The following is a 27,442-nucleotide window of genomic DNA, read 5'->3' as shown; positions in this document are numbered from 1 at the left end:
TTATTGTGTTACTTTTTATTTAATTTTTTACTTTTGTTTATTTTGTAAATATTTTCTTAACTCTATTTATTGAACTGCATTGTTGGTTAAGGGCTTGTAAGTAAGCATTTCACTGTAAGGTCTACACCTGTTGTATTCGGCGCATGTAGCAAATAAAAGTTGATTTGATTACATAATTTCTGTGTAAAGCCTGGGTTAAACTAACATTAAGTCAGGGGAGGAGTAGCCTTCTGTTAGAGTTGACTTCATCTTGTTAAGGCAACTTGACATTTCACAGTTTATAGAGTGGCCTATCTAAAGATAGTAAAACATCTGTGATTGGGACTACTTTAAGCCACCAACTACACTTCACAGATCCATATAGGCATTATCTCAATAACCTATCAGTTAAATCTCATCAATCATTTACAATTTGATTGTAGTGTCTGACTGCGTTTGATGACCTCTGGCTATAGTCAAACATACTTGGAAGAATGTGCGTGTGTGTGAAGTGTGTGTGTGTGCACGCGACATGGGCATAAACTTCCTGAAAGGTGAAACGCAGCATAAACAAAACAAAATAATTGACTTCTCCCTTTTAATTCCGTCTGTCAACTTTATAATGATCAGACACACACACACACACACACACACACACACACACACACACACACACACACACACACACACACACACACACACACACACACACACACACACACACACACACACACACACACACACACACACACACACACACACACACATAAAGGCACATGCTTTGTAGCTGTACAGTGGTAATTTCATGCATCCAGAAAATACAACTTTCATAACAGAATCCTTACATGAACACCTGTTGTTTTATCAACCACTGAAATAAACTGTTTGCTTCTTTTCTTTGCAGATTACATAATATCTTACATTTTGAGAGAGAGAGAGAGAGAGAGAGAGAGAGAGAGAGAGAGAGAGAGAGAGAGAGAGAGAGAGAGAGAGAGAGAGAGAATACATGTAGCTCTTGCTTAATATTGGCCCCAGGTGTGGCAACAAGCAGGACGGGGTGGCCTTGGGGATTTGGCCATAGATGTGTGTTTATGGGGGGAGCACTCAGGTGTGTGTGTGTGTGTGTGTGTGTGTGTGTGGGCAGTGGAGCAGAGCTCAGGTGATGACGGTGGGGCCACGGTGTCCTGTCCTCTCGTGAATGTCAGAGATCTTCAGGGCAATGGCGATGAGGGGACCCAGCACCGCCTGGGACACAGAACACACACACACAGCTTTATACACACTTCACAGAATACACACAATACACACACACTATAAACTATAACAGAGATTAACCAAGGAAACAACAAGCGTCATGAATCATGACCAACAAACAGGTTACTACCAAGTCCCTTCTCTTCACTTTGGACTTTCTGTCTGATGTCCTGGCCAGAAAGGACATATGAAACACCTCTGCAAAGAATTTAATCCATTATCAGTGTGTTGCAAAGCCAGTCAACTCCAGGCTAACTTTATACTGTCCAGCAGCACCTTAGTATCCACTGACAGTTTAACAGTTGTATTGTGTTGGTGCAACTCACAACCTGAAGTAACCTGTTTAGTGAGGTAACCATGGTAACCACGGCGCTAAGCCACATGTTGCGTCATGACTACAGATCCAATGGTATAGGCGTTTCCTGGCTCAATTCAAAGCAGTTTGTGAGAGAATGTTTACATGGAACTGATCAATCTAATCAAAGCCAGCCGTGTTTCATCATAACTGATCACTGATAACTAAGCCATGGCATCAAAACAGCGCTCACCTCTATACTGACTAATACTGTGGCATGGTTAAAGTACACTACCAGTCAAACACAATATGGCCACACCATATCCAAAGTCTACCGAGCAGCTAAAACAACTATCACATGTAATGTCACCATGTCACATGTTGGTCAGACACCCAGTTGGAGGTGGGTTGTGTTATAGGATCATATTGCATGCAACCATTGTGAACCATACCCTATTGTTGACAATGCCATTGTCCTTGTGGTTAAAGAATAAATCAAATGGATCAATGAAAATGATAATGTTGCATTGATCCTCTCCTTAGTTTATCGGCCTGTAAGTTCATAACTACACAAGGAACCGATGATGGGATAGACCCTCATAAAACACTGGAACGGTTTGAAATTGTCTCAATAATTTGAATTCCTAAGTTGTCAGAAACAGACCTATCATAATGGATTCCAGTGAACTCCCTACCTGAGTTTCTCTGTTATGTCTCTCGGGGTCTCTCTCGAAGCTCTCTGCGTAGATCCGGACTGTGGCCCCGGCCCCTCCCCCACTCCCACTCAGACGGAAGACCAGACGGGACGCATCAGTGAAGACGATCCGCAGTCCCTGTATACAGACAGACCAGAGACAGTGAGACAGGTATGCAGACAGACCAGAGACAGTGAGACAGGTATGCAGACAGACCAGAGACAGTGAGACAGGTAGAAAGACTGACTAGAGGCAGTGAGACAGGTTTGCAGACAGACCAGAGGCAGTGAGACAGGTATGCAGACAGACCAGAGGCAGTGAGACAGGTATGCAGACAGACCAGAGACAGTGAGACAGGTATGCAGACAGACCAGAGACAGTGAGACAGGTAGAAAAACTGACTAGAGGCATTGAGACAGGTAGAAAGACAGACCAGAGGCAGTGAGACAGGTATGCAGACAGACCAGAGGCAGTGAGACAGGTATGCAGACAGACCAGAGACAGTGAGACAGGTAGAAAAACTGGCTAGAGGCAGTGAGACAGGTATGCAGACAGACCAGAGACAGTGCGACAGGTATGCAGACAGACCAGAGGCAGTAAGACAGGTATGCAGACAGACCACAGACAGTGAGACAGGTAGAAAGACAGACCAGAGGCAGTGAAGACAGGTAGAAAGACAGACCAGAGGCAGTGAGACAGGTAGAAAGACAGACCAGAGGCAGTGAGACATGTATGCAGACAGACCAAATACAGTGAGACAGGTAGACAGACTGACTAGAGGCAGTGAGACAGGTATACAGACAGACCAGAGGCAGTGAGACAGGTATGCAGACAGACCAGAGACAGTGAGACAGGTATGCAGACAGACCAGAGACAGTGAGACAGGTCGAAATACTGACTAGAGGCAGTGAGACAGGTATGCAGACAGACCAGAGGCAGTAAGACAGGTATGCAGACAGATCAGAGACAGTGAGACAGGTAGAAAGACTGACTAGAGGCAGTGAGACAGGTAGAAAGACAGACCAGAGGCAGTGAGACAGGTAGACAGACAGACTAGCAGCGGTGAGACAGAGGAGAGTCAGTGTTGTTTAATGCAGTATCAACTGACACCACTAGATGCCACTGTAGTCATATGCATGTGTGTGTGTGTGTGTGTGCATTTAATATGTTTACCTACAGTACATCCCTGTATGTCTATATGTAGGTGTTTGTGTCAGAGAGAGAGAGGTTCAATGTACAGTAGTATGTGTGTAGTCTTTCTTTGTGGGAACATTTCAGTAGCAGGCTACAGAGGCAACCCAGGCATAGCTCTGTAAAGCCTCTCTCAACTTGTCATCACAGCCAGTCTGTGTGTGTGTGTGTGTGTCTGTGTGTGCGTGTTGCTATATCTGTGAGCATGTGTCTCTGTTTATGAATGGGGCGGCAGGTAGCCTAGTGGTTAAGAGTGTTAGGCCAATAACTGAAAGGTCGCTGGTTCAAATCCCCGAGCCAACTACGTGAAAAATATATTGATGTGCCCTTGAGCAAGGCACTTAACCCTAATTGCTCCTTTAAGTCGTTCTGGATAAGAGCATCTGCTAAATGACATAAATATATGGAGTGTGTACGCATACAACAGACAGCACCTCCCCCTCTCACAGAGAGACGACAGCTGATAATGTCCTGAATATACACAGGGGTAGTAGGTTTACTAGGGAGGGAGAAGCTGTCACACCTTTAGCTGAGTGACTAACTAGCTGTAACTGCTGTGCCTCTGTGGAGCTCACTGTGACAGTGAAGGATGGCCGAGGTCTGATCCGGCTACTCTGACACGCCTGATTGGGAGGGTGACTGACTAAAAACAAACACACACACCATCTCTTATGACATCATACCTCCCTGGCCATGACACTTGACACCAATGGGATTTACGTGTGATATTATTGTGTGTGTGTAGTATGAGCTGGGGCTGGAGACTGAAAAGTGTCTACGCCAGGAGATATTCCAGGGTGTGTGGGGAGGATGGGACAGCAGCCAAGTGAAAAGGCTGTACCTGTCTGTGTGTGTGTGTACCTCTGTGTGTGTGTGTGTGCCTGTGTGTGTGTGTTTACATTTCCCAACAGTAGACTGTGTAACACTCATCATCTTTACTGAGGCTGACAGACTCTGATTCATCAGTCTTTACACCAATCACAATAAAGGCCCAGCCGAGACATATCTGCATCCACCAATGAGATTAAAGTCCCCAGGCTAAACCAGATCTACCAATCAGAATAAAGGCCAAGCCAAAACATCATACATTAGCCACTGTGACATCACTGCTGTATACATATCACTTGTTCCTAAACCTTTTAGCCCTGTGACCCACCTAAAGCTTTGGGAGTCTTCTCAATATGTCACCAGAATCAATGCCATAGACTCGATTGTGACTAGCAGGTCCCCTCTCACCAATCGGGAAACAGTGAAGTAAGCACTACAGAGATGTGTTACCATCAACAGTAGGCCGACGGTTCCTAAGCAACAGGTTGTATATCACACCATTATTACACTACTGTTCCTCTGCCTGTCTGGCTGTCCTGTTTCTGTCTTTTACTAAAGCAAAGCAGGGCTCTGCTGTGTGTGTGTGTGTGTGTGTGTGTGTGTGTGTATACTGGCTGAGGAGAAGGATTAGAGACAGCCATGCCCAAACATGGAACCCCAGTCCGAACACATGGTTATCTGGGTGGGCTGGAGCAGAGAGGGGTAGGAGGACACAAGTAGAGAAGGATAGAGAGAAGGGGAATATGTGCTGACTTTTCAGATGGTATTTAATTGACTAATAAAGTGAACAGTTATATTGACCTCATCATAGACAACCTCCTCTCCTCTCCTCTCCTCTCCTCTCCTCTCCTCTCCTCTCCTCTCCTCTCCTCTCCTCTCCTCTCCTCTCCTCTCCTCTCCTCTCCTCTCCTCTCCTCTAAGAGCCATGTTTCAGTTATATAGACCTGGTTGCGGACCACGGTTCCGTCCACAGGGTCGATGTACTCAAAGTTATCAGCCCGCTCCACGCTGTAGACGTTAGTCCCCACAGCAAACTTCTGGGTAAGAAAGGCCTTGTCTGTGATCACCCCCTCCAAGTCTCTCATCAGGTAGAATGCAGCTCTGGGGTCCACGCCCTCATAGTCAAACCTGGGAACACACACACACACACACACAGGTGTGAACACATGGGCACACACATACACACACAAGCATGAATGTGGCATAAAGACACACAAACACTCCTAGAAACCACAAGCACAGAGACAAACACAGAAAGAAGCATCCCAGTCTATTCAAGGTGATTAGATAAGGACATGACATCTTCAATGTGTCTTTCTGTGTTCACTATACATGTATTGCAATCCACTGATTGATTGATTGATTAACCGATTGGTTGATTGATTGGCTGATTGATTGATTGGTTGATTGGTTTATTGATTGGTTGATTTATTGGTTGGTTGGTTGATTGGTTGATTGATTGATTGCATAGCAGAGTGACCTGCAGAAGTAATTGCGTCCGAGCTTGGCCCAGTGGTCCTTGACGATCTCCTCCACGCCCTGTTTCCTGACAGCCATGATGGATAGCCACACCAGCACCGACCACAGACCATCCTTCTCACGGATGTGGTCTGAACCTGAACAAGAGACACAAGGGGACACAAGTTCACCCAGGAGACCATAAACCTTTATAACCATGTTATAACCCTGTTTTAAACATAGGGAGCAGAGTGGGATGTTAGACCAACATGGGATATTTAGACATTCTGACAAGAACCCTTCAGTTCAGCTCTGAGCCATAGAATTTAACAGCCGCTAGTTTTATTTATCTGGCTCTCACACCATCACTGAACGCCTCTCCTGGGTGGCTGATGGCTATCTACAGATGGCCTATGGAAGAACAGGCAGACGGCTCTCTCACAACACATTCTGTTGGTAGTACTATTCATAATACCGATACATGTGGCTCAGTTGGGTTGGAACATGGTGCTTGCAGCACCAGGGTTGTGGGTTTGATTTCCGCATGGCCACATATGCTGAATGTATGTGTTATATTTATTTTATTTTATTCATTTAGCAGACACTCTAATCTAGTGAGTGTTAAGCAAGGTGTTTGGATAATAGGGTTCACTATATACTGAGTATACCAAATATTAGGAACACCTTCCTAATATTGAGTTGCTCCCCCTTTTGCCCTCAGAACAGCCTCAATTCATCAGGCATGGACTCTAAAAGGTGTCGAAAGCATTCCACAGGGATGCTGGCCCATGTTGACTCCAATGCTTCCCAGAGTTGGCTGGATGTCCTTTGGGTGGTGGACCATTCTTGATACACACAGAAAACTGTTGAGCGTGAAAACCCCAGCAGCGTTGCAGTTCTTGACACACTCAAACCGGTGCGCCTGGCACCTACTACCATACCCTGTTCAAAGACACTTCAATCTTTTATCTTGCCCATTCACCCTCTGAATGGCACACATATACAATCCATGTCTCAATTGTCTCAAGGCTTAAAAATCCTTCTTTAACCTGTCTCCTCCCCTTCATCTACACTGATTTAAGTGGATTTAACAAGTGACATCAATAAGGGATCATAGCTTTCACCTGGATTCACCTGGTCAGTCTATGTCATGGAAAGAGCAGCTGTTCATAATGTTTTGTACACTCAGTGTACGACATCAGCTGCAGAGACCACAGGTGTCTGGGGAGAGAGGAGTATAACACTGACAGACTGGTATCTCTCTAAGTGCAGCTAGTCTCTCTGTGGAGAGATCAATCTGTTCACACTGCCAATGGTCTCTAACAGGGGTTGGCTATTGCTATTCTACACTAAGGACCAGATGTAAGTGTGAGCCACAGTGCAAAGTTCATACCTGTTACTTTTAGATGGGAATAAAAGACTAAAGCTAAGTATATGGAATAAAAAGTCTTAAAGTCTAAATCTATCTTTCCTTTAGATCAGAATCTTTTACTTATTTATACATACTTGTCTTATGCTCCATGTTGTATTTCCTGTGTTTATGCTCCATGTTGTATTTCCTGTGGAAACTAACAGGTGTAAACTTCGTTGTGGTGTAAATGCTTAGTAATCCTGGCCCTAGCAGCTGTTGGGAAACTGACAGTTGCCAATTTCCGCTGACTCGCCGCTGTCTCTCTCCACCCCCTTTCTGTCTTTCCGATTCAATTTAAGTGAATTTTGTTGTGGACACATGCACACGCACACAAACACACACACGCCAGTGCAGGAGGTCTTTACAAGCTGTCGCATAAAACAACCAGATCAAATTTTTCTGTCATCAGATCAGAATTACAAGATCAGTCCTGTCTCCATCTGCATCACAACATCACTCTTCTATCTCCTGACCTGAATATATTTTAGCTGCATGCCACCAATGTTATTCTCTGCCAATTTAAAGATAATGAGCAATAATAATGTATTGGATTTATTGAGCACTTTAACGAGATCTCAAAGCTCAAATTATGTAATATGTTATATAAATGGAGGTGGTAAAGTGAGTGTAATACCTTACTGAGCAGAATGTACAGTAGGTAGAGATGCTACATAAAACATGGCACTGGACCCTATGGATGTAAATTAGAATGGACAAAAAATATGGAGCGGACTAATGTTCATAACATGACATGAATAAAAGCTCCAGCCAACAGGAAGAGAGAGAGGATAGAACACTGAGCTCTGAGTGGAGAGCATAGTCCTGATTTACTGCTGCTCAGAGCTCCTTCTAGACATTTGGCCTTAAATGGGTCGAGCAAAGCAGAAACTCACACAGCACTCTGTCCTGTCCATCTCTTTCTCTTCCACTTTCTCCTCTGCTCTCCAATCCCCCTCTTCTGTATTTCACTTAATTACTTCCTTTTCTACTGTCCCCCTGTTTCTCTCTCCTTTCCTCTCTCTCTTTTCCTCTCCTGTTCACTTCAACTTGCTCTATTTCTTTCTCCTGTTCCCTCACTTCTTTATCTCTCTCTCTATCTCAGATTCCTAAGATGTTCTCTGCAATGCAGAGATTGACAGAGAGAGAGAGAGAGAAAGAAAGAAAGAAAGAAAGAAAGAAAGAAAGAAAGAAAGAAAGAAAGAAAGAAAGAAAGAAAGAAAGAAAGAAAGAAAGAAAGAAAGAAAGAAAGAAAGGTAATAAGAGTTAGCTGCAGGGAGAGAGTTTTTCCTGGTGGGCTGAGCAGCAGCAGCAGCTGCCGGCAGAGGCCCGTGGGTTCTGGTGATTCACGGAGCTCCTCTCTCCTTTTATAGCAGAAGAATGGGATTATTCACACACACAACACACACACACACACACACGGCCCCTCACATCTATTAGGCTGGGATGACTCTGACCAGAGGCAGGCTTCTCTATTTAGGGATGTGATGTACTGTATATGGATCAGAGGAGGCTGGTGGGAGGAGCTATACGAGGACGAGCTAATTGTAATGGCTGGAATGGAATTAATGGAACGGTATCAAACACATGAAATATATGGAAACCACACGTCCATTCCATGTATTCCATTCCAGCCATTACAATGAGCACATTCTTCTAGAGCTCATCCCACCAGCCTCCTCTGATATGGATGCTCTAGGAACAGACTGGCTTTTACTGAAAGGTAAGCAAACTAAGCTGCTGACAAGCTGCAGCACGACTCAGATGAATGTGAATGTCAAACAGGAGTAGAGAGAAACAGTCAGTAACACTCACTTGTCCCGAAGCTCTCCTCTCCGCAGAGCGAGCACCTCCCGGAGTCCATCAGGTTTCCAAAGAACCTCCAGCCTGTAGGAGTCTCATACAACGTCACCTTCAGGGCCTTGGCCACCCTACACACACACACACGTGCGCACGCACGCACGCACGCACACACACACGCACACACACACGCACAGAGCATGGATTAGTTCGTTACATTATGTTACATAAACACAGTGTGTTCAGGGAATAATTTGGATTATACAACACACTTCTGGAGAACATGATCAACTCTAGCCTTTCTCCAATGTATGAGTAGCCCCTTTCTCAAGTTATGACAGTGAGAGCTCATAAACTACAAACTGACCTTTCAGGCTGCTGGCCTGCCATAGTAGTCTGCCATCTACTCATCCAATAACTTAATAAGGAGAAAAGAGCAGGAACAAAGCTAGATAACCTTTCAGCTAATGTTAGTTTTGAGAATGAGCCATGTATTATCTCTCTCAGTCACACACAGAGAGAGAGAGAGAGATAGAGAGAGAGCGAGAGAGAGCGAGAGAGAGAGAGAGAGAGAGAGAGAGAGAGAGAGAGAGAGAGAGAGAGAGAGAGAGAGAGAGAGAGAGAGAGAGAGAGAGAGAAGAGGGAAGGGAAGGAAGGAAGGAAGGAGGAAGAGAACGAGAGAGAAAGAGGCAGGAGGGACAAAGGAGGAAGATAAAACAGAGGGAGAAGAGAGAGGGATAGAAGGGAAGGGATAGATAGAGATATCAAAGGGAGGTAAAAGGAGAGAACATGTAGGAAGAGAGGGAGAAAGAGAGGCAGTTAGAGGTAAAGGGGCAGATAGATATGGAGAGAGGCAGTCGGAGGTAAAGGGGCAGATAGAGATGGAGAAAGAGAGGCAGTTAGAGGTAAAGGGGCAGATAGAGATGGAGAAAGAGAGGCAGTTAGAGGTAAAGGGGCAGATAGAGATGGAGAAAGAGTGGCAGTTAGAGGTAAAGGGGCAGATAGAGATGGAGAAAGAGTGAGACTAAACTTGTAGGGTACTAACTTGTAGGGTACTAATTTGTAGGGTACTTACTTGTAGGGTACTTACTTGTAGGGTACTAATGTGTAGGGTACTAACTTGTAGGGTACTTTCTCTCTGATAGAGAAGTGAGCTAGCCAAAGTTTCAGTACAAGATGACCCCTCCCTAACGCTCCACAAATGAGTCGTTGAAAAGAACATGCAACTCTTGGAAACACTGCTGAACACACATCACTTCAATTCAAGATTGTGAATTCTGGAATTCTGTTGGAATTCTGAGGGGGGGTCAGACGTTGAGATGTTGTCAACACCCTGACATAAACCCACAGTACCATACTGCAGCTGTGTGTGTGTGTGTGTGTGTATGTGTGTGTGTGTGTGTATGTGTGTGTGTGTGTGTGTGTATGTGTATGTGTGTGTGTGTGTATGTGTGTGTGTGTGGGGGGGGTAAAGCCTTTTTATTTCCCTATGAGGGAACGGCTCTGGAGCAGAAAGCCTGGCATTCCTACAAGAAAACGGAAACTCTGACCATTTGACTCACTGTTGACGTTTCAATCACATGTCTGCAGCCAACACAAGCACCCGGCATGGCCCTGGTCAGGCAGAACGTTGCTCCAACGTTAGGGGGATGTTGGGACAGGGTTGTTTGTTTTGGAAGGCATCATAACAATGCTGAGGGAATGTGGTGCTTTTCTAGGGCTTAACGCTTGCACCAGCTGTGCCCTGACCACAACCTAGCATAAACACCAGGATAAAAAAACATTATTTTTTGAAAAAGTGTTTAAAAAAGGTATAATCTTCGTAAATGATATCATCGGTAGGACTGGTGGAGTTATGTCGCACATGCAGCTAACAAAAACATATGGAAATGTCTGCTCTACCCAAAATTACAACCAAATAATTGCAGCATTCCCGCAAAAATGGAAGAGGAAAGTGGAAGGGGGAAAAAGTAAGGAACTTGTCTGTCGGCCCTGCATTAATGAACATAATTGGTTAAAGAAAACTGTGATAAATAAAAAAGTATATCAGTTTAATTTAAGGACCAAAGGATTGACAGCTGTCCCATATAGATTGCAAAATAGTTGGGAAGAGATTTTTGACGTACCGATTCCATGGCATAGTGTTTATGAACTGATGCGCAAAACGACGCTTGATTCAAAACGTATAATTTTTCAATTTAAATTATTATATAAAATTCTTGCTACAAATAGAATGTTATATATATGGGGGATACAATCTTCGCAGCTCTGCAGATTTTGCAGCGAAGAGACAGAATCATTAGATCATTTGTTTTGGTACTGTCCATTTGTAGCTTGTTTTTGGACACAGGTCCAGGAATGGCTAAAGGATTGCAATATTTACCTGGAGCTAACCCTGCAGATAGCACTACTGGGTGATCTGAAAAGTCATAGTCAATCGATCAATAATATAATAATACTTTTAACAAAAATGTTTATTTTCAATTTACAATCTGTAGAAACAATGAGACTAGAAGGGTTCAGAGCTTTTGTAAAACATCACAGTACAGTTGAAAAATATATGGCAAATAGAAATCCAATATGAATGGTGTTAATAGATAGATGGGTGGTGTTGAATGGAGTTGAAGGATGGGACTAATAACAACTAACAACAACTAATAACAACAAGATAACTAATAATGTAAAGCATACTGTGTCCATAATAAGTATATAGGTTATAGGTTGAGAGCTTTTGTGAAAGAGCACAGTTAGAAATATATGGCAAACCGGATGGACATCATGAAAATGATCGGAGAGGTTGAGGGTAGAGGAAGTTCATGAGTAAAAACAAACAAAATATAATTATTGTAAAATTGACTGTGTCCATAAAATGTATATAGTATGTATAAGCTGGAAGTAGAGGCCTAATCATTGTTGTTCACTAGTTTACTCCAATTAGGGAAGGGGTGGTGGGGTTGGAAAGTAATAAAGGGAAATATATTTAAATTAAGGATTAGTAGTGTATATGTATGTGTATGTATATATATATATATATATATATATATACAGTGAGGGAAAAAGTTTTTAGATTTGTAATTAAATGTAAGTTGAATTCAATCCCCATATGTTTTTTTCTCACAAATATATATACATATATACAGTGGGGGAAAAAAAGTATTTAGTCAGCCACCAATTGTGCAAGTTCTCCCACTTAAAAAGATGAGAGAGGCCTGTAATTTTCATCATAGGTACACGTCAACTATGACAGACAAATTGAGGAAAAAAATCCAGAAAATCACATTGTAGGATTTTTAATGAATTTATTTGCAAATTATGGTGGAAAATAAGTATTTGGTCACCTACAAACAAGCAAGATTTCTGGCTCTCACAGACCTGTAACTTCTTCTTTAAGAGGCTCCTCTGTCCTCCACTCGTTACCTGTATTAATGGCACTTGTTTGAACTTGTTATCAGTATAAAATACACCTGTCCACAACCTCAAACAGTCACACTCCAAACTCCACTATGGCCAAGACCAAAGAGCTGTCAAAGGACACCAGAAACAAAATTGTAGACCTGCACCAGGCTGGGAAGACTGAATCTGCAATAGGTAAGCATCTTGGTTTGAAGAAATCAACTGTGGGAGCAATTATTAGGAAATGGAAGACATACAAGACCACTGATAATCTCCCTCGATCTGGGGCTCCACGCAAGATCTCACTCCGTGGGATCAAAATGATCACAAGAACGGTCAGCAAATATCCCAGAACCACACGGGGGGACCTAGTGAATGACCTGCAGAGAGCTGGGACCAAAGTAACAAAGCCTACCATCAGTAACACACTACACCGCCAGGGACTCAAATCCTGCAGTGCCAGACGTGTCCCCCTGCTTAAGCCAGTACATGTCCAGGCCCGTCTGAAGTTTGCTAGAGTGCATTTGGATGATCCAGAAGAGGATTGGGAGAATGTCATATGGTCAGATGAAACCAAAATAGAACTTTTTGGTAAAAATTCAACTCGTCGTGTTTGGAGGACAAAGAATGCTGAGTTGCATCCAAAGAACACCATACCTACTGTGAAGCATGGGGGTGGAAACATCATGCTTTGGGGCTGTTTTTTCTGCAAAGGGACCAGGACGACTGATCCGTGTAAAGGAAAGAATGAATGGGGCCATGTGTCGTGAGATTTTGAGTGAAAACCTCCTTCCATCAGCAAGGGCATTGAAGATGAAACGTGGCTGGGTCTTTCAGCATGACAATGATCCCAAACACACCGCCCGGGCAACGAAGGAGTGGCTTCGTAAGAAGCATTTCAAGGTCCTGGAGTGGCCTAGCCAGTCTCCAGATCTCAACCCCATAGAAAATCTTTGGAGGGAGTTGAAAGTCCGTGGGGAGAACAAGTATTTGATACACTGCCGATTTTGCAGGTTTTCCTACTTACAAAGCATGTAGAGGTCTGTAATTTTTATTATCGGTACACTTCAACTGTGAGAGACGGAATCTAAAACAAAAATCCAGAAAATCACATTGTATGATTTTTAAGTAATTATTTTGCATTTTATTGAATGAAATAAGTGTTTGATACATCAGAAAAGCAGAACTTAATATTTGGTACAGAAACCTTTGTTTGCAATTACAGAGATCATATGTTTCCTGTAGGTCTTGACCAGGTTTGCACACACTTCAGCAGGGATTTTGGCCCACTCCTCCATACAGACCTTCTCCAGATCCTTCAGGTTTCGGGGCTGTCGCTGGGCAATACGGACTTTCAGCTCACTCCAAAGATGTTCTATTGGGTTCAGGTCTGGAGACTGGCTAGGCCACTCCAGGACCTTGAGATGCTTCTTACGGAGCCACTCCTTAGTTGCCCTGGCTGTGTATTTCTGGTCGTTGTCATGCTGGAAGACCCAGCCACGACCCATCTTCAATGCTCTTACTGAGGGAAGGAGGTTGTTGGCCAAGATCTCGCGATACATGGCCCCATCCATCCTCCCCTCAATACGGTGCAGTCGTCCTGTCCCCTTTGCAGAAAAGCATCCCCAAAGAATGATGTTTCCACCTCCATGCTTCATGGTTGGAATGGTTTTCTTGGGGTTGTACTCATCCTTCTTCTTCCTCCAAACACAGCGAGTGGAGTTTAGACCAAAAAGCTCTATTTTTGTCTCATCAGACCACATGACCTTCTCCCATTCCTCCTCTGGATAATCCAGATGATCATTGGCAAACTTCAGACGGGACATGTGCTGGCTTGAGCAGGGGGACCTTGCGTGCGCTGCAGGATTTTAATCCATGACGGCGTAGTGTGTTACTAATGGTTTTCTTTGAGACTGTGGTCCCAGCTCTCTTCAGGTCATTGACCAGGTCCTGCCGTGTAGTTCTGGGCTGATCCCTCACCTTCCTCATGATCATTGATGCCCCACGAGGTGAGATCTTGCATGGAGCCCCAGACCGAGGGTGATTGACCGTCATCTTGAACTTCTTCCATTTTCTAATAATTGCGCCAACAGTTGTTGCCTTCTCACCAAGCTGCTTGCCTATTGTCCTGTAGCCCATCCCAGCCTTGTGCAGGTCTACACTTTTATCCCTGATGTCCTTACACAGCTCTCTGGTCTTGGCCATTGTGGAGAGGTTGGAGTCTGTTTGATTGAGTGTGTGGACAGGTGTCTTTTATACAGGTAACAAGTTCAAACAGGTGCAGTTAATACAGGTAATGAGTGGAGAACAGGAGGGCTTCTTAAAGAAAATCTAACAGGTCTGTGAGAGCCGGAATTCTTACTGGTTGGTAGGTGATCAAATACTTATGTCATGCAATAAAATGCAAATTAATTACTTAAAAATCATACAATGTGATTTTCAGGATTTTTGTTTTAGATTCCGTCTCTCACAGTTGAAGTGTACCTATGATAAAAATTACAGACCTCTACATGCTTTGTAAGTAGGAAAACCTGCAAAATCGGCAGTGTATCAAATACTTGTTCTCCCCACTGTATATATATACAGTGAGGGAGAAAAGTATTTGGAATCTGATTGATTGATTGCTTCTGTGGACATGTGTCTTTTATACAGGTAACAAACTGAGATTAGGAGCACTCCCTTTAAGAGTGTGCTCCTAATCTCAGCTCATTACCTGTATAAAGGACACCTGGGAGCCAGAAATCTTTCTGATTGAGAGAGGGTCAAGTACTTATTTCCCTCATTAAAATGCAAATCAATTTATAACATTTTTGACATGCGTTTTTCTGGATTTTTTTGTTGTTATTCTGTCTCTCACTGTTCAAATAAACCTACTATTAAAATTATAGACTGATCGTGTCTTTGTCAGTAGGCAAACGTACAAAATCAGCAGGGGATCAAATACTTTTTTCCCTCACTGTAGGTGGTGAGGGTAGGCAACATCACCTCCACCACGCTGACCCTCAACACAGGGGTGTGTGCTTAGTCCCCTCCTGTTCACCCACGACCGTGTGGCCACGCACGACTCCAACACGACACGACGGTGGTAGGCCTGATCACCGGTGACAATGAGTCAGCCTACAGGGAGGAGGTCAGTGACCTGGCAATGTGGTGCCAGAACAACAACCTCTCCCTCAACGTCAGTAAGACCAAGGAGCTGATCGTGGACTACAGGAAACGGGAAGGGGCGAGCACGCCCCCATCCACATCGACGGGGCTGCAGTGGAGCAGGTCGAGAGTTTCAAGTTCCTCGGTGTCCAAATCACTAAAGACTTAAAATGGCCCAAATACACACGCACAGTCATGAAGAAGGCGCAACAGTGCCTCTTCCCCCTCAGGAGGTTGAAAAAGTTTGGCATGGGCCCTCAAATCCTCAAAAAGTTATACAGCTGTACCATTGAGAGCATTTTGACTGGCTGCATCACTGCTTGGTATGGCAATAGCACCGTCCTCGATCGCATGGCGCTTCAGAGGGTGGTGCGGACAGCCCAGTACATCACTGGGGCCGAGCTCCCTGCCATCCAGGCGGTGTGGTAGAAAGGCCCGGAAAATTGTTAAAGACTCCAACCACCCAAGCCATAGACTATTCTCTCTGCTTCCGCACGGCAAGTCTGGAAACAACAGCCTCTTGAACAGCTTACAGTATATCACCAAGCAATAAGACTGATAAATAGCTAACAAAATAGCTACACGGACTATCTGAGTTTACCTGTTATTTTTGTCTCTGTGCACACTCACAGGGCCCTACACACTCATACACACTCCCACTCCATCATATGCTCACTCACACATAATATGCACATACATTTATACTGACTCTACACACGCGCACACCCACTCACATACAAGCTGCTGCTACTCTGTTTATCTTATATCCTATTGCCTAGTCACCTTACCCCTATACATATCTACCTCCATCACTCCAGTATCCCTGCACATTGTAAATATGGTATTGGAACTGACTCTGTATATGGTATGCTTACTTACTTACTTATTGTGTTCTTCATATTTCTTCTAATTTCTCGTGTGTTTCTTTGTAGTATTACATTGTTATTGATTATTGCATTGTTGGGTTTTGAATTTGTACTTGTGCATGTGACATTAAAACTTGAAACTTGAAACACAAACACGCACACACACACACACACACATTAAACAACCTGACAACATAAGGATCAGGGCCTCCTCACAGCTGACATAACATTCCCCAAACATTCTAGCAATGCTAGACTAACACTAAAGGAAAGGGGACATTTGCTGGTTGGCTGGGTTGACTACGTTCATGCTGTTAGTTAAACCAAACTGGGATTGTTTTGTTTTATAATAATACTTGTTTTTTTACGGACAAGTTCTTCAGTGATGATAGCAGATATCGGCACAGAGAGTTTTTCAGACCAGTATTACTCATCCCATGGGTGGGTCTGTCACGCCCTGGCTCTGGGGACTCTTATATGTTGAGCCAGAGTGTGGATTTTCTATGTTTAGTTTTCTATGTTTTTGGTTCTAGTTCATTTTGATCTATGTTGGCCAGGGTGGTTCCCAATCAGAGACAGCTGTAGCTCGTTGTCTCTGATTGGGGACCATACTTAGGCAGCCTGTTTGGCACTAGTATTTTGTGGGATCTTGTTCCGTTTAGGTTTTGTGTATAACCTAGGACTTCACGTATCGTTTGGTTTATTGTTTTGGTTCGTGTGTGTACTAATAAAGAATGTACGCTTATCACGCTGCGCCTTGGTCTGCTTCATTTGTCGACGATCGGACAGAAGATCCCACCACCAGAGGACCAAGCAGCGTGCCCAGGAGGAGAAGTTGGCGATGTCCCAGGTGGGCGAATGGTGGTCATGGGAGGACCAACCGTGCCGACGACGGACACGTGAGAGGCAACCCCAAGTAATTTTTTTGGGGGGGCACACGGCGTGGACGACGGGGCTGCTGGAGGCAGCTACAGGACGAATCGGCGGACTACGAGAGGAGGCCACCAGGTTTGGGGGGCTGGAAGGGTGGTTGGCGGAGCCTAGAGGTAGAGCAGAGCCAACTCCCTGTACTCAGGCTAGGCAGCGTGAGACTGGGCAGGTTCCGTGTTATGCGGAGCCACGTACTGTGCCGCGAGTGTTCCGGCACAGTCCTGTACGTCCTGTGCTAGCACCACGCACGTGTCGTGCTAAGGTGGGCATGCAGCCAGGACGGAGTGTGCCGGCTCAACGCTCGTGGCCTCCAGTACCCCTCCTCGGTCCCGGATATCCTGCGCCAGTGCCACGTGCTGTAGTGCCAGTACGAGTGCACAGCCCTGTACGTCCTGTGCTGATGCCTCACACAGATTGTGTGGAAATAGGCATTCAGCCAGGATGGGTTGTGTCAGCTCTCCGCTCCAGACCTCCAGTCCGTCTCCACAGTCCAGCCCGGCCTGTTCCTTCACCCCGCACCAAGCCTGTGGTGCGCGTCGCCAGCCCGGTCCGGCCTGTTCCTGCTCCCCGCACCAAGCCTGTGGTGCGCGTCGCCAGCCCGGTCCGGCCTGTTCCTGCTCCCCGCACCAAGCCTGTGGTGCGCGTGGCCAGCCCGGTCCAGCCCGTTCCTGCCTCCCGCACCAAGCCAGTGGTGCACGTCGTCAGTCCGGCACGGCCCGTGCCTGTTCCACCGGTGCCTGGTCCAGCACCGGTCAGCTGCTCCACTACGGAGCCAGAGCAATCCGCTCCACCGGTGTCCAGTCCAGCTCAGGCCAGCAGGGCCAGACCAGATCAGGGGCGCTACGGGGGGGTGGAGAGAGAGCGGAGGTCACGCCCGGAGCCGGATCCGCCTCCGAGGCGGAAAGCCCACCCGGCCCCTACCCTGTTGTGTTGGTGTGGCGCGGTCACAGTCCGCGGGGGGTACTGTCACGCCCTGGCTTTGGGGACTCTTATATGTTGAGCCAGGGTGTGGATTTTCTATGTATTGTTTTCTATGTTTTTGGTTCTAGTTCGTTTTGATCTATGTTGGCCAGGGTGGTTCCCAATCAGAGACAGCTGTAGCTCGTTGTCTCTGATTGGGGACCATACTTAGGCAGCCTGTTTGGCACTAGTATTTTGTGGGATCTTGTTCCGTTTAGGTTTTGTGTATAACCTAGGACTTCACGTATCGTTTGGTTTATTGTTTTGGTTCGTGTGTGTACTAATAAAGAATGTACGCTTATCACGCTGCGCCTTGGTCCGCTTCATCTGTCGACGATCGTGACAGGGTCCTGATTCAGCTGTCAAAGACTTGGAAGTCGAATACAGAGATAAAAGATTCATAGTCATTTAATTAACATGATGCAATAATGATGCATTTTACTCTCAATAACACAAAGATTTATCATCAAATTTATCTCCTCTTATAACTCTAATTACAAAAACCTGTTCTATGTTCAGTATGGTGATTATGTTTCCATAAAGTTGTTGACTAGGAGAAGTAAACACAAATTAAATCCTAAGTACAGATATTTTGGCTCTGAGAAGTATGCTCATGTCCAAATGTCAATCAAATGATTAAAGGCTGACATTTCTCTGCTCATTAAATCTCTCCCCAGTATAAAGAGACATGTTAGAAATAAACACTTGGATGAGCACTACTTCTCTCTCTCTCCCTCCTCTCTCTCTCTCTCTCTCTACCTCCCTCCCTCCCTCCCCTCTCTCCCTCCCCTCTCTCCCTCCCTCCCCTCCTCCTTCCCTCCCTCCCTCCTTTTTATCTCTCTCTCTCTACCTCCCTCCCTACCCTCTCTCCCTCCCTCCCCTCTCTCCCTCCTTCCCCTCTCTCCCTCCCTCCATCTCTCTTCACAATGAAATCTGCCTCTTTCCCAGCAGTCTTTGACAGAAAGTAGGGTTACTGGAGACGTGTGTATGTGTGGGGGGATGGGGGGCAGTGATGTTTAAAGGTCCTGTTTTTCACTGGTTCATCCTAGTAACAGGCACAACAGTGGCCTAGCCTAACATCTCCCCCCTCTTCCTCTCTCCACCCATCCTCTTCCTCCCGCTCTCCTCCCTCTTCCTCCTCCCTCTCTCCTCCCATCCTCCCATCCCTGGAGTGGCCAAAGGAGAGGCAGATGTTTCCTCTCCCATAATTCCTCTCCCACCTTCCCTTCCCTCACTGTAACAACATAGGGCTTCCCTCGCTTGTGCATGCACACACAGACACACGTCCCTGAAATGCTGGCCAGCCAGGGGTGAGAGATTTAGCGCCTCTCTGTCGGCTGCTTGCCCTACCAAGGTCAAACCCCAGCTTCCTGCTCCACAAAACACGTCCTCTAACTGCATTCACACACACACACACACACACACACACACACACACACACACACACACACACACACACACAGGGACACACACACACACACACACACTCCTAAAAAAGATTACTTCTGGGCTGAGGCCATTCTACAATTCTACAGCACCCCACCAGTCACCAGGGGCCACGCTCTGGGACTCACTAAATAAGACCCTTGAGAGACAGCCACAGATACAGTACATGGACACAACCAGTGTGTGTGTGTGTGTGTTTGTGTGTGTGTGTGTGTGTGTGTGTGTGTGTGTGTGTGTGTGTGTGTGTGTGTGTGTGAGAGTGTGTGCCATGTGGCCTGTGTGTATTAATGGTGTTGGATTACCTTGCGGTGCAGTGGGACTCGTGACGATCACCTTTCATGTGTGAGTATGTGTTGGAACAGGACATGCAGTCAAAGGAAACTGAGGCAATGCTATCAATGTGTCGCCGTTTCAACAGCATAAGACATAGCCCCAGGCAATGAGCTGTGTGATGCAAGTGTGTGTGTGTGTGTGTGTGTGTGAGAGACCAGCTCCAGGATGTGATGTCACCTCAACCTCACATGTCCACCTAGGGTTAGCGCTAGCGGCCGGCCGCGGCACCCTGAGCGATGGGCTTGGGGAGTGATCTCATTTCCTCCATGGCTGCCAGTGCTAATAGGACCGCCACTGAGTCCACCAACCCTCACAGGAGGAGGAGAGAGGGTCAGAGGCCAGGGTGACACACACACACAATGTTAATGTACATGACTGACCCCGTGATCACACCGTTCACACCATTGCTCTGCTCTGCTCTGGGACAGCCTTTTTGTTTAGGTCCCAGTGTGTGGTCCCCTGGGCCGTGTTTATAGGCAGTGAATGCTCTGTGTGTGTGTCAGTGTTCATTTCGTATATAACTATGACAAAACATATCTGTCAACAACCAATTTTTTCCTGACAAAAACTAATGCCGATAATGAGTCGAGATGCCATGAAAAAAACAATACCTGTAACAAATGAGTTTTCATTTTAGTTGACGAAAATGTGACGAGACGAGAATTCCACAAGAGACTAATACACATTCAATTTGACATGAAGATCCTTTTCATCTTTTTTGTCCAATCAAAAGCAAGCATGCCTTTGCAGAATATTTAATGCAATCCTCTCATTGGCAGAATTAACGTATTTCAGTTGCATGGTTGAGCTGGGCCTCGTTTCCCAGAGCCTTCGTAGCATTAAGCTCATCGTTAGAATCATTTTACGATGTATCTTTAGCAGCCGATCTGTTTCCCAAAGCCTTCGTTACTAACATTGCTCTTAAAAACCTTTGCACATCTACGAGTGATCCAGACCACTCATAGAGCAGCCAAAGTATATCGTTAGATGTTTTTTGCCCTTCCGTGTAACTTTATTCACCAAAGATCTCCGCTAAACATAGAATCAAGATGTTTAGGCTACGTATCTGTCTGACTGTGACTGCCGATAACTTCAGAACGAAGTTGACTACAAAAACAAAGTTGCCAAAGTATTTGCAATTGTTACAAACAAGTTTAAAATAAAACAATGCTTCAAATGAAAACAGAAATGACTGCATTAAAAGATAAATAGGCTACATGGGCCTATTTATTTACGCCTTCAGAAGGTATTCACACCCCTGAGTCAATACATGTTAGAATCAACTTTGGCAGCGATTACAGCTGTGAGTCTTTCTGGGTAAGTCTCTAAGAGCTTTGCACACCTGGATTTTACAATATTTGCACATTATTCTTTTTAAAATTCTTCAAGCTCAAATTGGTTGTTGATCATTGCTAGACAGTTATTTTCAAGTCTTTCCATAGATTTCCAATACGATTTAAGTCAAAACTGTAACTAGGCCACTCAGGAACATTCAATGTCATCTTGGTAAGCTACACCAGTGTATATTTGGCCTTGTGTTTTAGGTTATTGTCCTGCTGAAAGGTGAATTTGTCTCCCAGGGTCTGTTAGAGAGCAGACTGAACCAGATTTTCCTCTAGGATTTTGCCTGTGCTTAGCTCTATTGCATTTATTTTTATCCTAAAAATCTCCCTACTCCTTGACGATGACAAGCATGCCCATAACATGATGCAGCCACCACCTTGCTTGCAAATATGAAGAGTGGTACTAATTGATGTGTTGTGTTAGATTTGCCCCAAACATAACACTTTGTATTCAGAACATAAAGTAATTTTCTTTGCCACATTTTTAGCAGTTTTACTTTAGTGCCTTATAGCAAACAAGATGCATGTTTTGGAAAATGTGTATTCTGTACAGGATTCCTTCTTTTCACTCTGTCATTTAGGTTAGTATTGTGGAGTAACTACAATGTTGTTGATCAATCCTCAGTTTTCTTCTATCACAGCCATTAAACTCTGTAACTGTTTTAAAGTCACCATTGGCCCCATGGTGAAATCCCTGAGAGGTTTCCTTCTTCTCCGGCAACTCAGTTAGGAAGGACGCCTGTATCTTTATAATGACTTGGTGTATTGATACACCATCCAAAGTGTAATTGATAACGTCACCATGCTCAAAGGGATATTCAATGTCTGCTTTTTTTTTTTACCCATCTACCAATAGGTGCCCTTCTTTGCAAGGCATTGAAAAACCTCCCTGGTCTTTGTGGTTTAATCTGTGTTTGAAATTCTCTGCTCGCTTGAGGGAGCTTACTCATTTTACATAACTGTATGTGTGGGGTACAGAGGTGAGGTAGTCATAAAAAAATAATGTTAAACACTATTATTGCACACAGAGTGAGTCCATGCAACTTATTATGTGACTTGTTAAGCAAATCTTTTGAGACACAAAATCTCAATTTAAGCAATTTTAAATTCAGGCTGTAACACAACTAAATGTGGAAAAAGTCAAGGGGTGTGAATACTTTCTGAAGGCACTCTAAATCATATTGAAATCATATTAAGTTTTATTTTGCCACTAGGCTACTGTCTGTAATTTTTGCCTCAATATGTTTAATGATGTGTGACAAGATGTGTGCAATGATGTGCCCAACCTGTGATTTAGTGCATTATCATTGGGTAAGCATAATAAGCCGCCTCAATACTTGCAGCCTTACAGTAGGTGGTAATATCTTTCTAGGAGCTGATCCGTCATCAGTATTGTGGAATAATTCTAATTCTTGCTTTTCTTTAGATCCTATCAGTATCGATACATGGTTTAACGATGCACTTAGCGAACGTTCTCTCTACGTGCTTGTTTGGGAAACACTCTTAAAAAGTTAGCTTGTAAATAACGATGCAACTGGTACAATCATTGTAATGCTTAAGTTACATTGCAACTGGGAAACGAGGCCCTGATCTGCCCGGCTCTCCCACACAGCTCTTGGGTGGTCACTTCAGTCACTCATCAATCTTTTGAACTGATGTGCAGCCCACTTCAATTGTAACTAACCTAAGTTAGCTTTGATCACATCCCATGTGCAGTTTTTAATATCAGTCCGCAAATGCGAGTGCAGTTGTTTTTTGTAATGCTACTTGCTGAATATTAGGAGTACAGGAATATTTCTGGCATTGTTGAAAAGTTCAGATTCTCCCCTTTTAAAGGGAATCAATGTTATTTACCCCATCCCAAGGTTATGAGAAAAGAGCGTATGCCTAAATTGTTTAACCTGTAGCCAAGGAAGTCGGAAGTTTACATACACCTTAGCCAAATACATTTAAACTCAGTTTTTCACAATTCCTGACATTTAATCCTAGTAAAAATTCCCTGTCTTATGTCAGTTAGGATCACCACTTTATTTTAAGAATGTGAAATGTCAGAATAATAGTAGAGAGAATTATTTATTTCAGCTTTTATTTATTTAATCACATTCCCAGTGGGTCAGAAGTTTACATACACTCAATTAGTATTTGGTAGCATTGACTTTAAATTGTTTAACTTGGGTCAAACGTTTTGGGTAGCCTTCCACAAGCTTCCCACAATAAGTTGGGTGAATTTTGGCCCATTCCTCCTGACAGAGCTGGTGTAACTGAATCAGGTTTGTAGGCCTCCTTGCTCTGCCCACAAATTGTCTATAGGATTGAGGTCAGGGCTTTGTGATGGCCACTCGAATACCTTGACTTTGTTGTCCTTAGGCCATTTTGCCACAACTTTGGAAGTATGCTTGGGGTCATTGTCCATTTGGAAGACCCATTACGCGACCAAGCTTTAACTACCTGACTGATATCTTGAGATGTTGCTTCAATATATCCACATAATTTTCCTTCCTCATGATGCCATCTATTTTGTGAAGTGCACCAGTCCCTCCTGCAGCAAAGCACCCGCACAGCATGATGCTGCCACCCCCGTGCTTCATGGTTGGGATGGTGTTCTTCTGCTTGCAAGCCTTCCCCCTTTTTCCTCCAAACATAACAATGGTCATTATGGCCAAACAGTTCTATTTTTGTTTCATCAGACCAGAGGACATTTCTCCAAAAAGTACGATCTTTGTCCCAATGTGCAGTTGCACACCGTAGTCTGGCTTTTTTATGATGGTTTTGGAGCAGTGGCTTCTTCCTTGCTGAGCGGCCTTTCAGGTTATGTCGATATAGGACTCGTTTTACTGTGGATATAAATACTTTTGTAACTGTTTCCTCCAGCATCTTCACAAGGTCCTTTGCTGTTGTTCTGGGATTGATTTGCACTTTTCGCACCAAAGTACGTTCATTTCTAGGAGACAGAACGCATCTCCTTTCTGAGCGGTATGACAGCTGCATGGTCCCATGGTGTTTATACTTGCGTACTACTGTTTGTACAGATAAACGTGGTACCTTCAGGCATTTGGAAATTGCTCCCAAGGATGAACCAGACTTGTGGAGGTCAAAAAAATTTTTTTCTGAGGTCTTGGCTGATTTCTTTTGATTTTCCCATGATGTCAAGCAAAGAAGCACTGAGTTTGAAGGTAGGCCTTGAAATACATCCACAGGTACACCTCCAATTGACTCAAATGATGTCAATTAGCCTATCAGAAGCTTCTAAAGCCATGACATCATTTTCTGGAATTTTCCAAGCTGTTTAAAGGCACAGTCAACTTAGTGCATGTAAACTTCTGACCCACTGGAATCGTGATACAGTGAATTATAAGTGAAATAATCTGTCTGTAAACAATTGTTGGAAAAATGACTTGCTAAAACTATTGTTTGTTAACAAGAAATTTGTGGAGTGGTTGAAAAACGAGTTTTAATGACTCCAACCTAAGTGTATGTAAACTTCCGACTTCAACTGTATATGGTACAATAGTAATGTGCCAGCTATATGAGGTGATAGTAGGCCTAGTTGAACAAGGCTATCTTAATGCGCACATGATGGTAGGTAAATATTAATTATTTCATGGAGAAAAGATGCACTGACTAATATATGACAAATATTACTGACTACAACTAGACTCAAATTGTCCAGAGTTTTAGTCGACAACTAAAACTAAGAAGGATTAAATGACTAAAATGTGACAAAGACTAAAACATATTTTAGTCATGAAGATTAAAACTAAATCTAAAATAGCTGCCGAAATTAACACTGGTGTGTGTGTGTACGACTGTTCTATGTGTTAATGAAATCGATCAAACAGAGATATAAAACACAGAAGTATAAATTTGACGTGTGTGTGTGTGTGTGTGTGTGTGTGTGTGTGTGTGTGTGTGTGTGTGTGTGTGAGCTCACTACGCTATTCATAGAGGGTGATTCTCCACTCTGAGGCGTTCAATCTCTTCAGAGAATGGACCAGGGAAGGTATTTGTGGATTGGGGTCGTAAGAGTGGGGGAGAGAGGGAGAGGGAGGGAGAAAGAGAGAGAGAGAGAGAAAGTGAGAGAGGGAGAAAGAGAGTGTGTGAGAGAGAGATAGAGAGAGAGAGAGAGAGAGAGAGAGAGAGAGAGAGAGAGAGAGAGAGAGAGAGAGAGAGAGAGAGAGAGGTTGGGATAAAGATGGGTAAAGAGGGTAAAGTGATGAGTAGGGTTAGGTGTTGATGGGAAATATGGAAGTTGAAAAATGATAAAGTCCTGTGGAGCATTTCCCCCAGCAGCCATCCATACCTGATTATACTTTTCCCTTTGAACCCAAAGACAAAATAGGAACAGGGTAAAGGGACATTGGTGAGTGTGTGTGTGCGTGCATGTGTGTCCTACCTGTCTAGGGCAGTGCTGGTAGCCATACTCCTAGCGAAGCCCCTAAGCCCCAGCTGTCTGAAGTAGGGGATGCAGGAGAGGTTTGCAGCCATGACAGCCAAGGAGTCTGACGGGTTCACAAAGAAACCATTCTCACCCAGGATCATATACCGGTCCTGCAAATACACACACCAATACATACCCTCTTCAACCATACAACAATCCATGGAGACCTAATCAATCCATAATGAATAAAAACATAATCTAATCATCCAATAAAGGAAGTATGTTCAAGATAAATATTGCTGTTCCTCCCGTCCCTACCAGTTGATAAACTGTTGTTTTAAGTGCATCTCTCGCCATCAAATCAAATGTATGGGACACACTCCTTCCTACTATGACGCAGCACTGTGAGCACTGGGGGAGGGTTCCAATAGGACGCAATACAGTGACATAATTCTCCTGATGCTAGGCTAGATAATTGAGTTAGGCTAATGTGCGTGAGCGTGGCACTGGTAGAAATAACTATGTGAAAATGTTGTGGAAAAAATGAGACGTTTGTTTTGTCACAGATATTAGCTGGTTCCATTGCTTAACATCCTGTTATTGACCAGCAGATAAATACAGACAAAAACATGGCAATTCCAAGTTCCCATTACATAGCAGACCTGCGTCCACATACAGTGGGGGAAAAAAGTATTTAGTCAGCCACCAATTGTGCAAGTTCTCCCACTTAAAAAGATGAGAGAGGCCTGTAATTTTCATCATAGGTACACGTCAACTATGACAGACAAAAGGTGAAAAAAAATCCAGAAAATCACATTGTAGGATTTTTAATGAATTTATTTGCAAATTATGGTGGAAAATAAGTATTTGGTCAATAACAAAAGTTTCTCAATACTTTGTTATATACCCTTTGTTGGCAATGACACAGGTCAAACATTTTCTGTAAGTCTTCACAAGGTTTTCACACACTGTTGCTGGTATTTTGGCCCATTCCTCCATGCAGATCTCCTCTAGAGCAGTGATGTTTTGGGGCTGTCGCTGGGCAACACGGACTTTCAACTCCCTCCAAAGATTTTCTATGGGGTTGAGATCTGGAGACTGGCTAGGCCACTCCAGGACCTTGAAATGCTTCTTACGAAGCCACTCCTTCGTTGCCCGGGCGGTGTGTTTGGGATCATTGTCATGCTGAAAGACCCAGCCACGTTTCATCTTCAATGCGCTTGCTGATGGAAAGAGGTTTTCACTCAAAATCTCACGATACATGGCCCCATTCATTCTTTCCTTTACACGGATCAGTCGTCCTGGTCCCTTTGCAGAAAAACAGCCCCAAAGCATGATGTTTCCACCCCCATGCTTCACAGTAGGTATGGTGTTCTTTGGATGCAACTCAGCATTCTTTGTCCTCCAAACACGACGAGTTGAATTTTTACCAAAAAGTTCTATTTTGGTTTCATCTGACCATATGACATTCTCCCAATCCTCTTCTGGATCATCCAAATGCACTCTAGCAAACTTCAGACGGGCCTGGACATGTACTGGCTTAAGCAGGGGGACACGTCTGGCACTGCAGGATTTGAGTCCCTGGCGGCGTAGTGTGTTACTGATGGTAGGCTTTGTTACTTTGGTCCCAGCTCTCTGCAGGTCATTCACTAGGTCCCCCCGTGTGGTTCTGGGATTTTTGCTCACCGTTCTTGTGATCATTTTGATCCCATGGGGTGAGATCTTGCGTGGAGCCCCA

The 27,442-nt window shown here is 44.3% G+C and overlaps 1 protein-coding gene across 1 annotated transcript in view; it reads right to left on the bottom strand.

The window, feature by feature from the left end:
* Positions 1-678: 678 nt before the first annotated feature.
* LOC121581852 (phosphoglucomutase-like protein 5) overlaps positions 679-27,442 on the bottom strand; it is a 51,179-nt gene continuing 24,415 nt past the window's right edge. The window contains exons 6-11 of the mRNA XM_041897227.2: positions 25,720-25,874; positions 8,924-9,039; positions 5,723-5,858; positions 5,187-5,370; positions 2,224-2,361; positions 679-1,224 (exon numbers count right to left, since the gene is read on the bottom strand). Coding sequence (XP_041753161.1) covers positions 1,135-1,224; positions 2,224-2,361; positions 5,187-5,370; positions 5,723-5,858; positions 8,924-9,039; positions 25,720-25,874 — 819 coding nt within the window. The 3' untranslated portion in view covers positions 679-1,134. The remainder of the gene's footprint in view (positions 1,225-2,223; positions 2,362-5,186; positions 5,371-5,722; positions 5,859-8,923; positions 9,040-25,719; positions 25,875-27,442) is intronic.

Source organism: Coregonus clupeaformis, chromosome 18, assembly GCF_020615455.1.
Source record: "Coregonus clupeaformis isolate EN_2021a chromosome 18, ASM2061545v1, whole genome shotgun sequence".
NCBI classification, from domain to species: Eukaryota; Metazoa; Chordata; class Actinopteri; order Salmoniformes; family Salmonidae; genus Coregonus; species Coregonus clupeaformis.
The sequence above is the reverse complement of the archived record's forward strand: the minus strand, read 5'-3'. Positions and strand labels throughout refer to the sequence as shown.